Raw genomic sequence first — 15,271 nt, 5'->3', positions numbered from 1 at the left:
AGTTGAAAGGGACATAAATATGAACAAGATTTTGTTTCTGTCTTCAGTGGACTGAGCGGGAAATCCATAAATAACCTCACTACATTGGTATAAGGGTTAGGAATAACCAACTCCAATTTGGGGGAAATAGGTGGTCAGGGGAGTGATAGAGTGGTATTTTATCTTAGTCTTGAAGAATGAACTGAAGTGTCTTAATGTGTGTATGTATGGACAAAAGGAACTTCTGGTTGAGGGAAGAGCCTGGGCAAAGGCATAGAGGTTAGAAAGGCTTGGCAGAGAGGACTGCCCTATAGTTCCATATGGTGGGCTGGCAGGAATGCGTGTGGGAAGTCCAGCACTACTCGGGGGACTTGGATTCTGGCCAGAAGAAAACCACTGGGGTCAGGTCACATTGCTGCTTTGTTAAATCCCACAGGGCACAAAAGGGCAAGAAAGTTCACATTTCTGGTAAGTCACATGTAAACAGTTGTATGTTTGCCAAGGTCTCATCCAAAAGGTACTGAGGCTGGGGCATCTTTCACATCAGGTGACAGAGACATTTCTGCTGTTGACACCATTCCAGTCTTATGACCTTAGATTTCATTTTATCAAGCTTCTGCTATCTATAGTTACAAGAGACAAGACTTTCTTTAAGTCATGCTACCAGGCTGTGGTAAGGACAAAGGGTGTGACTGTGGCAGATGGTATCAAAGAAGACCTTTATTGCCCCATTCCCAGTAGGTCCCTGAATGGGTGCTGGGTAAGTTCCAGTGAACAATGGGGAGCCCAACTCTTCGTCCTATGTTCCCTAACTGCTGCTTCTAGGAGATGGGGGTACCACCCAGGGAATGGCCTTTCTTAAGCCATTTCTTGGCCGTCCCTCCTCTTCATGGTAGGAGAAAGAAAGAGGGAAGAAAGGACTCATGTGCTCCTGGTGGGCCAGATTCTTCTTTTTGGGTCCAGTGCAATTTTCTCATTCGAAAGGGAACATTCCCTTCAAATATCAGCCAGTTGGTCAGATGTTTATGCAGACTCTCAAAGCTGGGCATCAATATTTCTGGTCCACATGGATGCTGTTTACACTAGATTTACAGTCTAGTCAGGGAAACAGACACTAAACAAGTCATAGTTATCAAGAGGATGGATACCTCAAAGTATAGTACCACTTGCCCTGGGAACAAACAACAGGGGGATCTAAGAGTGGACTGGTCAGAAAAATGCCACCTTGAAGAAGTGACCATTTATACGAGAACTGGATGAACAGGAGTTAGCTAGGCACAGGAATTAAGGAAGAGCATTTTAGGCAGAGAGAAATGCATGTGCACAGACCAAGGCAGGAAAGGACATGCTTTGAAATATTTTCTACCATCTTTGGCGGAAAACTCATTAAAGCTAACATGTAAAAAGCAGCCCTGAGGGTCAGACAAGATGCTAACATTTTGCACACATTATCTCATGGAATCCTCCAAAGATCTTATGAGGTTTGTTTCTATGAGGAGTGAGTCTTGTTTGTCCCTGCTGTCGCCTACTGTATTCATACCTTAGGCAGCACCTGCGTAAGTAGCACACACTCAATATTTATAAAATAAAGCTTACACTTTACAGATGAGGGAGCTAAGGCTCAGAGATACAAGATTAGTCAAGAGGTACTGTCAAATTTAGGATCCAGGTTGGAGATGAGTAGCTTCTGGGCTGTCAGTCCAAGACGGTGGTCTTGTCTTCTTCCAGATAAAGCAGAGACTAGGCCTCGCCTTGGACAGTCTTAGACTGGGCAGGAGAGCGCAGAACGGGTGAACAGCACATAGCTTCATCTGCCCGCTGCATATCAGATGAACTTGGTGGGCACACAGTCTGCCCTTGGAGCTGGCATCCAGGTGGGGCTGTACCCTAAGACCGGGCGGAAGTTAACATCTCTCAGCACAATGAAACCTAGAGCCATGTTTCTCCAACATGGAGCCTGTTAGCTGACCTGACACTCAGGTCTCAGCTGAACAGAAACCGGATAACTTAAAACCGTCAGTCCTGTTTGCCCCAGGTCAGACTCTGGGAAGAAAGCCAGTGATAAAGGGTCAGCCTCAGCTTTCAAATTTTGGTGTTAAAGCCCAAGAGAACCAAGTACCTCACAGGTCACCTTTATACCTGTGCAATCTCAGGACATTGCTCTTAACTGGGAACTGTAACCTGTGAAGGCCCTGCTGGGAACGTTCCTATCTCTCCTGCCCTAAATAGCTTCTCTTCACTACCTACTTGGCTCTTTTGATGGGGAGGCACTGCAGAACAGCCCTTTAAGATAATTCCATCCTCCTTCACTTGCTGTTATGCTTGAGGTTCTTTAGTGAATACAATTCTTGTTCATGTGTCATAAAAGTGAATCATTTCCAAAGCTGAAAAAATAAATGTATGACATGCTCAAGTTCTTAAAAAAATTACTCAGTATTAAACGTGATCAGCACTTCCCACTCACTCAGCACTTTATGTAGTTCAGAATATTGGAGTTGGAAGGCTGGCTAGCCAGCATCCAAGCCCACCCACTCAGGAGGCTCAGTTAGGCTGGGACCCTGTGCATGCTGCCATAAGGCAGATCACACTGGAAATGTCAGGATCACAAGGGTTGGTGCTGAAGCCCAGAAGTTACAAGAACCCTATTTTCTCTCCCTCTCTTAGCCTCCAGCATCCTCAACATCACCAACTTCCCCAAACCACAGCTTACCCTGAGAAGCTTGTTAATTTCTTCCAGGCCCTTCTAGTCATTAGCTTAGCTGGGGCCTTCGCTGATGATATGAGACAATACCCAAGCCATCTGCCTTATTTCCAGCATGCAAAAAAATCTCTGTGGACACTCTGCTCCTCAGGAGAAATTATTATGTTCACTACCAGAAAGAAATAAAAAGGGAGAAGGGCCAATTTCTTTTATCTTCTAGAAGAAAATTTAAAAATAGTGCTAAGCCCAGTAATTTGATAAGTCATCTTCCTTTCATAGAAGAGCTCAGTGGAGAGGGCCTGGGAGCCCTTAGAGCTGCAGTCCCACTGTGTAATGGGCCTTGGGGACAGCTGAGCAGGTGACTCACATGTACCTGACATGCCAAACATGCCAAATTTGAAGAACCTCAGGGGAAATGCCAAGTGAACCAGTACTAATTGGCAGTGGATTGTTAGAGTTGAAGTCGAGACTTTCTTCCTGCTCAGTAGTGCATTCAGCCAGAAGGCAAAGCCAGGGTTACAGCATCACTCAGGGCAAGGAAGGCAGCGTCTTATCTGGAACATGGCATTAATTCAATAAGGATAGAATAACTTGTCCCTCCTCCTCACTCTTCTCACTCTCCAACATTCTAAATCAGCAGAACGAATTTAGCCTGAACTGTGATTAGAAGTCATTTTGCAAGTCTAAAATGTCTGCCAGCATTTTCTTATAATAAATCAGCACTCTCAGGGAGTTAAACTGGAACTTCCATTCTCTAATAAAACCCAAACTGACAGTGAGCTTCACTTGCAAACTGAAACAAAAATAAAAAAATGTTAACAACTCTTTTTAAGAGGTTGGGATCCAATATCCAACATCACTCACAGGGTCAGAAATCCAGACACTCCATTCTTCTAATGAGAGCAAATAGACTCATAGATTTAGGTTAAAACATTAAACATACACTATGCACTTTAAAAATAATCACACAAAGTTTATGAATAAATGGGTTATTTGGAAGAAATTATACTAAACTGTTTAAAACTGTGTAGGTGCACATGCGTCTACATGTCTATCAATCAATCCTTTTCAACATTCAGAATATTCAGAACCTGCACATTACAAAGAATAGAATACTGAATTAGATGTTAAAATCCTAGACTGTGTTCACAACCCTACCACTTACTAGCGATATGACCACGGCAGTGTGTAGTATATAAAAAGCAGAGTCTATGGTGCTATGGAGTCTCTATGGAGTCAGTCTAAAACCTGACTCTTCCATGTGCTAGCTATATAATCTAGTATGTTAGTTAAGCTACCTGAACCTGTAAAATAGAGATAATGCCTACTTGATACTCTTTAAGAATTAATGTTTATAAAGCCCATGGCAGGTGCTTTAGTAGTTCCCAATAATGGTAACCACTGAAGGTGTCTCTTTCAGAGCCCAGTTTGCTTATATGTGAAATGGGGACAATGGCCTCAAGTTCTCTGGTAGAGTGATGCACTGTGCATGGGAAGGGATTATCATTAAGATGCAGCCTATATCTAAAATGAATGCAGCTTGTTAGAGAATACACAGATTCCAGAGTTAGGTAGGAGACACAGGTACTGGTCTGGCTCTTCCGCTAGGCTTTGGGTAAATGAGGATTATCTGTGCTCTTCAGAGCCAGCCCAGCAGAGTGAAAAGAGCACCCAACAGGGGCATGCACAGATCTAGGTATCATCTTCCCGAGCCACTGGGGTTGTGATCTCCAGCGAGCCACTTATACTCTTCCTTCTCAGCAAATTCTCCATGGTTTCTTTTCACTGGGAAGTTCTATTATTCCAGAATTACATTAGAGGATAAGGAGGAAAATAAAACATACAGGAAGTGACTCTGGCTCAGAAGTAGATAGAAACTAGGAAATGGAGCCAGGAGGAGGCCTTAGGATAAAGCAGACTGGATGAGACCACTGAGCTCTGAAAACCAGAGTTTTCAAAACGCCAAGGTGCATGTGAGAGGATAAAGTTGACATTTAATGTTCAGCTAAATCTCTGTAGAAACAGGCTGTGCAGACCTGTAGGTTGAATATGGTTCCTCTTCTGAACAGTCATGAGACATTGTGATGGTTATAATTTTTTCATGAGACCTCGGGATGGTGATAAATTAAAAGCCTTCTTTTTCATTTGTAAAATCAAAACAACATACCAAATAGGGCTGTTGGCTGGATTGAGATAGTGCACGTGAAAAACCTAATAGAGTGCCTGGCACACAGTAGGTGCTAAACAAAGATTGTCATTATCTCACCTCAATACTTCTTCCTACAGCTATGCTCTCCAACTCAAGGAGCAGGAACTAAATAGTTATTCTCTTGTCTCAATGTGAAGCCAGCAGTGAGGTTCCTGATGTGCACTGTGCCTCTGATACCACAAGTCAAGCAAATTTTCCTCAGGCCACTTAATGCGGGTTGAATCAATTCTTCACTTGGCTACTTCTTTAGGCTTTCCCTTTTCACAGAATAACTGCCAGAAAAAGGCTCACTCTATTATGAAAAGGGGGGTTTGATGCACTTGAAAAAGAGAACTGTTCTTTTCTCTCCTTGGGGATCTGAGAAGTTTCTCTATGTATTACTATAGACAAAGGTGTAAATCCAACCCCACCTTGGGGAAAGGCTAAAAGGAAACTCCCTTCACCCAGGTGGTATTTAGTCCCCGCCAGCTGTGCAGTTTCAGAAACTCCAGAAGGGAAACCTTCCCACCTACTCCTTAATGACTGAGAAGCATTTCAAGGGAGAAATGGTTTTTCACACCTCAGTGGTAACTCACTGATTTCTGTTGAGAAGAAAATAGTCATGGCCATATACAAGGTACTCGCCTGCTAGGCTGTGCTGAATTAAGGGTACATGCACTTAAACAGGTGTCTGGGGTATTAAATTTACAAGGAGCAACTATGTGTCACTGGAGTAATTGGAAATTTGGTGCCCGTTAACTCAGGTTTCCACATGTAATTCCTTATGTTAGCAGCCTGACAAATGAAAATTGGCCCTTAGCCCATTCAACATATGGAATAAGTCTCTTAAATTTGAAACAGTGGCAAGAAACTACGTTCTAGAAAGAGAATCTTGGCAACTGGGAGACATGTATTTTGGTGAGCACAAGCTAAAGCATCATCCTTGGAATAATAGGTATTTCATACTCTTGAAGATGGGAGTTAGTCACAGGTGAGGACATGTAAGCTTGGAGTGTGGTTGTTGGGGCAATGCTGAACAGCACAATCCGAGAGCAAGAGAGAGAGTGAGAGCAAGAGTGAGAGAGAGCCCACAGAAGTGGTTGGAGGGAGTAGATCTGGGAGAGATAAGGGTGGCAGATGAGAGAGTAGGATGCTTTGAAAGGGAACAAGAAGGGAGACTTAGCAGCTGACAGGCCTGCTCACAAGGCCTGGGAGGCTGATTGTGGGATATTTGACAGAAATATCATGAGCTGTGAAAACTTTCATATTCCCTACAGCCCCTAGGCCCACTTGTCTTTCTGCTAAAGTATCTTTAAACGCTATCTCATTCTTGCTAGATAGAGTTTAAGTATTCAAAAAAGGAATATGAAGATAGTTAAAAGGTTCGTGACTTTTTTCCAACAGAAAGCCAGTTTTACCATCTCTACTAAACACATGTTGAATAAACATTCTAAGTATGTTCTTGTAAAGGGGTACCAAATTCTTACCTGCCTAGAGTGCCCACACAGTATGATCTGTTCTTGGCACCAGGCACTGCATGGGGCTTTCTACGTGCATCTCATAGAGTTACTAAGTGAGGGCCAATGAATTCTCGAATCTTACCTTGGGGGCTGCATTTGATAAAGGCAAAGTAAAGGAAACTGAGCATAGCAGTAAGAAACTGGATGCTGTGGTTTAAGGACCATATTAGGAAGGAGGGTGGGCTCTGAAACAATGATCGCAGGGTCAGTGCTGATTCATAACTTTGTACATCTTTCACACCTGAAATTGTGAGACCCTCACTCCATGAGGAAGAGGGTTGGCCAAGATTTACAAATGTTGATAAACCTAAAACAGCATTTTCCCTCTACCTACAGAGGCAAGGACTGAGAAAGGTCACTGCCCTTGGCAAAATATGTGATTGGTAATCTGTGTAAGAGAAATTAACCTGGAGGGGCAGAACCTGGGACATGTGAAGAGCCAGAGAGAAGTGGGTTAAGAAGTGAATAGTCAGTGAGGAAATAGGGCTGACCAGGTTTCGTGTTAAAGGAAAGCAGAGAGAATCTGTGATGGCTTCGCAGGTAAGATAGGCATCAATCTTTTCTTCCAAAAGAAAGAATCTGGAGTTATCTTTACTTGCAGGTGGGTGTTGCTGGTGTGCTTCTATTTGACATTTTCTCCTCTCAGCAGTAGAGGGAAGTAGAGAGTAAAAAATGACGTGGGTTGAGCCCTATAGGAATACAAAGGCATCCAAAATGGAAGGCATTTATCATAAGGAAATAATTTGAAAATCACACGAGCAGACAGGCAGCTCTATAGAATCTCTGCTATTTAGGAGGCAGACAGACTTATGACTGCAGTCTAGGGGAAGATGAGATAACAAGGGATAAAGAAAGGGATTTGCATTTTTAAAAGACTATGCATGTTAAAAGCAGCTTTTCCTGATCCTTCTTTAGCATGTCAATGTAGGATGTTATGTAAATATGGGACTTGAATTTGAGGTCTGGCTTCCTGCCTTTTGGATAAACTGCTTTTCTCTAGACCTCAGGGATGAGAGGGACAAAGAACACCAGGTGGGACCAGAGGAGAAGGAAACAAACCCATAACAAAGTTGCAGCTCCGGAGAATGGAACCCTGCCCTCACTCAACTGCACGGGAGTCTCTCCCTTCCACAGTCAAGCCCTTTACCACTTTTTCAAAAAGCCATTTTAAAATGCGGAAGTGAATGCTGAAGTACATGAAGCCACAATTATTGCTGTGTTTAGGGGGGCACGTGACTGCCCTGCAGACTGTTAGCAGGTAACTCCAGCATCTAAAAGCACCTAGCAGTCCCTGAAAAGCTGCTAATGCCTGGAGGCAAGCACTCTCTTTGTTTCAGTAGACCTCCTCTTCCTGAAGCACTTAGAGATGGGGAAGCCTTTCTTGAATGACTTACTGCATTTTCAGAGAATATGGCCAGGGAACAATTAAGTTACTTTCTTTCGTAATCTGATTCAGTCAGTTTATATATATTCCAGCAAAGTTCTGGCTATCAGTTTTCTAATGTGGTTCTGAAACTGTGTGTGTGGGTGGGGGTGGGGGGGGAAGAGACTGTTTTCTATCCGAAAGTTCAAATTATCATGTACATATTTTATCCAATTCACTTTTTTTCTCCTTTGACTAAACCATCTCAGAATTGTCTGTCTTGCAGTTCTTTTTGTTTACCTGGTTCACAATTCAAAGTTAATGTTAAACCAGTAGGAAATGGAGACACAGACACCAAGAAGATAGGCGAGAGATGAGGTGTTCTATTAGCATCTGTTCCTGAGTAATTCCAAGAAAAGATGGGCCCGCTCATGAGAGACCTACTGCCCCCAACCCATGTATTCTAGGCTCCATGGTCCTGGTAGTGAAGAGGGAGACCCAGGCACCTGAGATCAACTTTCCCTTTGACTATCACACTGCATTTCAATAGAAGAAAAGGCTGACCGACTGGTGCCTCCTGATTCACCTTCTGTAGGTGGCAGGCTTGGTCTTGGGGAAACTCTCCGGAAGACACTGTTTTTACTTAAAACATGATCAAACCAGAAACCTTTTCACGTGTGAGTCCTAAAACTATGAACCGAAACCTTTTCAATATGGGATTCCTGAAACTGTAAACCAAGACCCTTTTCATATGTGATTTCTAAAGCTATAAACCTAAGATTCTTCCATGTGTAATATCTAAAGTATAAGCCTATATAAAGGCAGAACCTTCCTTTGTTAGATGAGCTGAATTTGAACAGGTCATTTCCTCAGCTCCTGGCTATAATAAACTTTCCTCCTGTATTCAGTGTTTGGGAGATCCATTTCCCACGGCCTTTCCTGATACAGTAGCATATTTCGAAATGTTTTCAAAATATGGTATGTACCACTGTTACAGGATTCACATGTAAATCTGGAATATATCACTTGGTGAATAATATAACAGTATGACTGTACAGGAAGCATAAGAGAAAAGGAATCACTTTTGGAACTTGGGAAAAATTAGTACAGTCAACTTCTTCCAGCATTTAGTGTTTTTATTTGCCATTTGTTATAAAAATTGAATCTTTATTTCACACAAAAGTTACTTTAAAAACAGTGAAGTTTACCAAAAGCTACTGAATCTGAGGCAAAGGGATTTACCACCAAAATGCAGATTTACACGGTAAACCTGAGGGCCAAAAACAATGAACAAAATCATCCATTTTCTAATAATTCATTACCAGCAGCAAAAACCAACTGCACACATTTCTAAATATGTGACAGATAACAAATGCTAGCTGTCACTCTTCCACTAACAACAGAAAATGTCTCTACTCCAGATTGGCCCTTTATTTCACTGAGTGAAATGTTTTAAGAATTTTTAAAAATCTTCTTGTAAACGTTAATATTTAGGCTTAAACACAACATACATATGCACAAACACATCCATTCTAACTCTATGCCCCTTTGTATTCTTAAAATTGCACCATCTCTGTTAAGGTACAACATGCAGAAGGCATTCATAATTGTTTTTCAGCAGTAGTATATTATACAACTCAAATGCAAAAGTTAAATATGAAATTAAGCTCAACTGAAAGCCATCTCAACTCAGTACTTTGGCTCATTATTTTATGTTAATGATCTAGTGCTGATGAAATTACTTAAATAAAAAATTTGAAGAGAATGTAGTCTGTTACCAAATGTATATAGTAGATAGCTCCCTGTGGATACAGAAGTGATGGACAAGAAACAGAAGGCAACTGATTAAACAGGACTGCAGATTTTCACTGCTTCAGCTTTTCATATCCAGCTGAAAAGAAATAATTATATCTGAGGGCATTCTGCAACAGTTATTAGTTTATATCATTTCATATATATATATAATGACTTCATAATACAAACTAGGATACAAAATAACTCCTTCCCTCTCCCACCAGTTTTGTTTCCAGAAAGAAATAAATATAGATTCTGATGCAATGTAGTTACTGAAAAAGGAGATCTACATGACATTGTCCTGCTTTTGGTAGAGATCCATTCTAAATACTGCAGGATGGGTAAAGTAAAACTACTCAATGAGGCATAATTATAGGCAGTGGCTTCCTCCTAAATAAATACATGCTCAAGTATCATTGCAAATCTTCTAGCACAAATATATTGTTACTGTACAAGTGCTGATCAAATTTAGTGTGGTCGGTGAGTGGAGAAGAAAAACAAGATACATTATGTGCATAGGATTATGCTAAGAGAATGTGAAGATGGAAAGATGAAAAGAAAATTTCATTGAAAACACAAGAAAATAATGTTAAGGCCACAGAATAATTGTTTGATTATTTTAATGGTTTTTTTTTAACCCATCAATAGTATGCAATATTTTAATTAAACATAAAATTTTAATCATGAAACACTTAAACAGAAAAAAAATGTTCACTATCAAACAATGTTATGCAAATACATCACTGCAGCACACCACAGCACACCTACTGGAGCTTTGCCACAGCACTGAGCTACTCAGGACCTCCGTTTACCCTGTTTAACATAATGTGAAGTCACATAAAACACAGTGACATACATACAGGGGAAAGAAATTAAGACTGGGAGTGAAGAATGAAAATATAGTAGTATCTATGTGCCACACAGATGTACCCTGAAGTAGGTTAGGAAAAGAACACCACACCTTTACTGGAATACTCAAAAACACTTAGGTTCTCAGATCAAGGTTGAACATGTGGTTTCTTTTAAATGTCATAACTTAGGAAATAGAGCATTTCATGATTAATGGATTAAAAAACTTGCTATCCTTGTATTTAATCTATAACCTCTTGTAATTTTGGAAAAAACACTAGATTTATAAAAAACTGTTATAATTTGCATACATGAAGTATGTGTCTGTATGTGCATGCAAATAAAATCAACCCATGCCAGTACTACCATAAGACGTGAATTTTGTTCTGAATAACCTCCACATTTATATTTTGGAAAATGCATATGTATTTTTGGAAATCAAATGCCAACAAAAGTCTCATAATTTAACACTTAATTTTCTTCACTTAAAATTCTCTTAAGTGAATATGAACACTTGTAAAATCAAGATCTGCTCCAACAGCACAGTAAAGGTGGTATAAACACATTTTTTACGTGAAGTAGTAGTAGCCTCATTGTTCCTTGTATCAGTGCTATCTTGTCTCAAAAGCTACCTAAACACTGGTATATTAGGTTTAAATTAAAAGATGTAAAACCATGGCATCAGGAACAACACAGATTGCACCAATAACTATACCCTCGTGTGTGGAAAGCAGTTTATAATATTCATTATTAATTCTGCTAGTCAGTTCCTCCAGAAATTTATGTAGGCGATAAGGAAAATTCGGCCAATGACTTTTGCAGTTGAACCAAACCAGTGATGAGCCATGGAGAGGTTCGTCGGGTGAACCGTAGCAAATCTGAATGTTGTTCTGAAAATTCTTCTTATAAAAGAGGGTAAGATTTTTTCATACAAATTCTAGCTAGTTATGTGGCCAAAACCATTTGAGCACTTTTGGCATATCCATGTCCAAAACTTAACCATATACCACACTGGAATCAGTATACACGATAATTCTATTGTGAAACACACTAAAATAACCATCAACTCACATTTAAAAAAATGAAAACAATAAAAAACATGGATATAATTAGAAGCTGTTTTCTGAAGTCCTAGAAGTCAGTTTCATCAGTTACACCTGCTTCCCTGAGAGCTTGAATGTTCAGACTAAAGGCAAGTTTTGGTAAGTAGTTTATTTTTACACTGTTCCTTTCCATTCAGAATAAACAATGTGTGAGGCAGTGTTTGGTGTCCTATATTCCTTATAGCTAATATTATTCAAATTTCATTTGATTTGAATAAATCCTTTCTCTGAACATTAGTGCAGGGGAGTGTGGTGGGTGAGGAAAGCTCTACTTTAAAGACCCACTTTCATCTTTCTGGAACAAAGTAAGAGAAAACATACCATACACCACAATTCCATATACACAGTACACTTGGCCCATAATGTTTTCCACTTTCGTCTAGGTGCAGTTAATAGATTTCTTTATAGTTATATCCAAGATGAAGAGGTGGCATCATAATGCCTAGACCAAATGTGTTAGGGAAAAACACACTAAAAATGTACGTTTCCCCAAAATGAGTCAGTTGATTTTATTCATTTAACAATATGCATGATAATAAAAGGCCAAACACAAAGCTCTTTATCAAAAGAAGCAAAATGTATTTTCCGGAAGAGTTAGATAAAGGCATGAGATGGATTTCAGTTAAATGGATCTATTTCTTTGTGGGTTTTGAGAACTCAATTTAGACACTGAATAGAGACTGTTTTACATTATAATCAAGCTAGAGATTACACAGGTGGATTGCTTTAACTCTTACTAAATTACTACAAAGTATTTTAAAATCAACTTAAAAGCCAAATTGGCACCTCTCCCCTCTATCACAGTTTTTGTAAGTAATTAAGAATTGTACCCGTACAATGCACAGAGACTAGGGAAGAGAGAGGTAGACGATTCGGCCACTCTCTCTCACAAGGAAACTCCCAAATACTTTAGGGCATGAAACACAAGGCTTTTGTAATCCAAAGTAATTAGTTGCAGAGTACAAAAACATTTTGGAGCAGAATGTACACAAACATGAGAGTTATAAACAGCCAAAATCAAGTACACTAACAGTAAGTTCATAAAGAAATGCATAAATTCTATGTATCATACCAAAATTATCCTCACAGACGTTGAATCCAAGATTATACAATAGAAAATGTTTATATGTTTTACATTTAATATAAAAATTCTTAACAAATAAGAAAAGGCCTTGATGATAGACAAGAAGAAATTTTAGGGAACAGATTAATTTTCAGGATGCCCCAAGGATCATATGTCTTAAATACTTGGCTCCTGTGCTAGGCAAAGACCAAATGCCGGCATTTTCTCAGGGTTCATCATTGTTGTTAAGAGAAAATCAGATTAAGGAAGACTCAAGCAATCTGGGAAAGGAAGTAAAAATTAAGCCAAAAAGGAATTCTGCCAAGCACAATACACCCTGACTAAAAAAAATTTAAGAAGAACATAAATCAAAGACAGTGGTGAGTAGACATCAAGAAAATTCATATTAATGAGTTTATGGTCTTGGTGATAAATATCAAAACAGGAAGTCAGTTCAAACAAGTGTGCAAATAAGTAACTGGGACTAGGGGAAGAAGAGGAGAGAACACCTATGCAATTTTCAAGGTAAACACTGCAAGGAGGAATTCAGTCATTTCATGCCCCCATTCTACCCCTCAATGTGCATTTCTTTTAACATCTCAATAAATTAAAGAACAATTATTCACAAAACTTCAGGTTAGTGTTAACATTTTTTACCTGGTTAATTTAGGGCTAGTCACTGAGTTGCTTTAATAAGACATTTAGTTATGGTTCATCATAATAGTCACCCATTCTCCATCTTTATTAACTTAGAAAATTTTTACTTCTCATTTAAAGCCCTGAAGCTTTTTTTTTTTTTTTTGAGATGGAGTCTTGCTCTGTCGCCCAGGCTGGAATGCAGTAGCAATCTCCACCTCCCTGGTTCAAACAATTCCCCTGCTTCAGCCTCCCAAGTAGCTGCGATTACAGGTGTGTGCCACCATGCCTGGCTAATTTTTAAAATATTTTTAGTAGAGATGGGGTTTCACCATGTTAGCCAGACTGGTCTTGAACCCCTGGCCTTAAGCAGTCTGCCCGCCTCAGCCTTCCAAGTGTTGGCATTACAGGTGTGAGCCACTGCGTCCGGCCAAGCATACTTTTAAAATGATTTTGACACATGGGTCTCTTTTCTTTAAGTCAACATTTGTCTAAGCATGTCTGTAAACGTTCTGTTACAGGGAGAGGAAGAGTATTGAGCAAATTCTCCTCAACAATCAGACAGCTCCGCTTTAGGGACTGACATCCTTCCAGCTCAGGAGGAAGTGTTTCCAGGTAATTACCAATGAGCTCCAGATGAGTAAGGTTTGACAGCTCACCCACATGAGGGGACAAATTCATCAAGCTATTTTTCCCCAAAAGTAAACATTGCAGCTTTTTGCACTGAAACAGCCCATCTGGTAGCATCTCAATCTGGAAAGGGAAGAAAAAAGAAGCTGGTAAAATTGGTTTTTGATGGCTTCTGATAAGACATTTACTTTTTTATACTGCTAGCTACCTTTTTCCAAAAAAAACATTGCTAGAGGTTTATAAGTGATGCATACTACACTGACGATAAATTTGAAGTAGATGAAAAAATAAAGGGAAAATAAAAGGCAGGAGTATCATGAGGAGTGAGGACTCCTGCTACCTTGGACACCTACATCCCTGCTGTATATGGTGGGCAATGAATGTGGTTTTAAAACACTCTAACAGGCAATTCTTAAAGACACTGTAGTTATACATACATTGTCTTTAAGATAAAAGACAAACCAGTAAGAAGAATCATAATTACTCTTGATTCCTGGATCGGAAATAAATTACCCTCAAGAGTCTTCATAAAAAGCTTACTGTGTAATGTAATGAACAATACCCTTAAAAACATCCTAAGATCCTGAGAGCAGACTGAAAACTTTATTCTCTTTTTAAAAAAAGTCTACAGAAGCAGAGCAAAAAATTATGATTATATATATATGTGTAAATTTCATTCCCCTCTACATACACATATACCAGAATATTTACCCTTGTTCTTTCCCTCTGGCATGGTTTCAATTAAATAATTTATAAAAAAGAGAGATATTTTTAAATATGATAAATACTCTGCAAATTAGGTCAACTCCTAAAGCTGCTCACATTGACTGCTCCCCTATATGGTGGATAGGTTGTACATCAATTTCTAAGGGAGCCACACTACATTCAAGAAATAGGGTTTATTGAGGAAAGACCTCCAGAGAAGTTGAGCACATACACAATCCCTTCAACACATCACTTCACTGAGGGGCAAGTCTGGCCTCAGCATAGACAGACTGCACATACTGCGCCCTTCCCCCCCCCCCCGCATAATACTCTAGGTATTGGCTGGGGACAGGAAGCACCTACAAACTGGAAATAATGTAGGTTCCTTGGTTCAGAAAGTGGCTTTGTTAGAAACAGGGATAAAAAGGGCACTCAGGGACTTAGCCTATATCCTCTGATGGGCTAACGCAGACCTGCTGGGAGACAAGTTTGTAGGGCCATCCTGAACTCTTTCCTCCAAAGGATAAATAGCCTTTATATAAACTAAAAAATGACCAAATTCCATTAAAAAATGTTCATGATGTTGTAAACTCCATTCTCCTACATCACTCATTTTTTTAGTTTATATAAGCACGTTCAGTGCTGTATATCTTTAAAAATAAATCTAATGAGTGTCACTGCTAAGAATATTCCATATAGATAATTGTACACCAAAATATTAGAAATAAACAAAAGGAAAA

The 15,271-nt window shown here is 39.6% G+C and overlaps 2 protein-coding genes across 9 annotated transcripts in view; both read right to left on the bottom strand.

The window, feature by feature from the left end:
* The window catches only part of LRRC8C (leucine rich repeat containing 8 VRAC subunit C), a 149,725-nt gene that overhangs the window by 127,956 nt on the left and 6,498 nt on the right, over window positions 1-15,271 (bottom strand). The gene's annotated exons all lie outside the window — the stretch shown is intronic.
* LRRC8B (leucine rich repeat containing 8 VRAC subunit B) overlaps window positions 10,149-15,271 on the bottom strand; it is a 77,434-nt gene continuing 72,311 nt past the window's right edge. For all 8 annotated transcript variants that reach the window (XM_078332388.1, XM_078332387.1, XM_078332385.1 and 5 more), the window contains one exon: window positions 10,149-13,949. In XM_078332388.1, the coding sequence (XP_078188514.1) occupies window positions 13,677-13,949 (273 nt within the window). In that variant the 3' untranslated portion in view covers window positions 10,149-13,676. The remainder of the gene's footprint in view (window positions 13,950-15,271) is intronic.

This window comes from Callithrix jacchus, chromosome 7, assembly GCF_049354715.1.
Source record: "Callithrix jacchus isolate 240 chromosome 7, calJac240_pri, whole genome shotgun sequence".
NCBI classification, from domain to species: Eukaryota; Metazoa; Chordata; class Mammalia; order Primates; family Cebidae; genus Callithrix; species Callithrix jacchus.
This window is presented reverse-complemented; position numbering and strand designations above follow the sequence as displayed.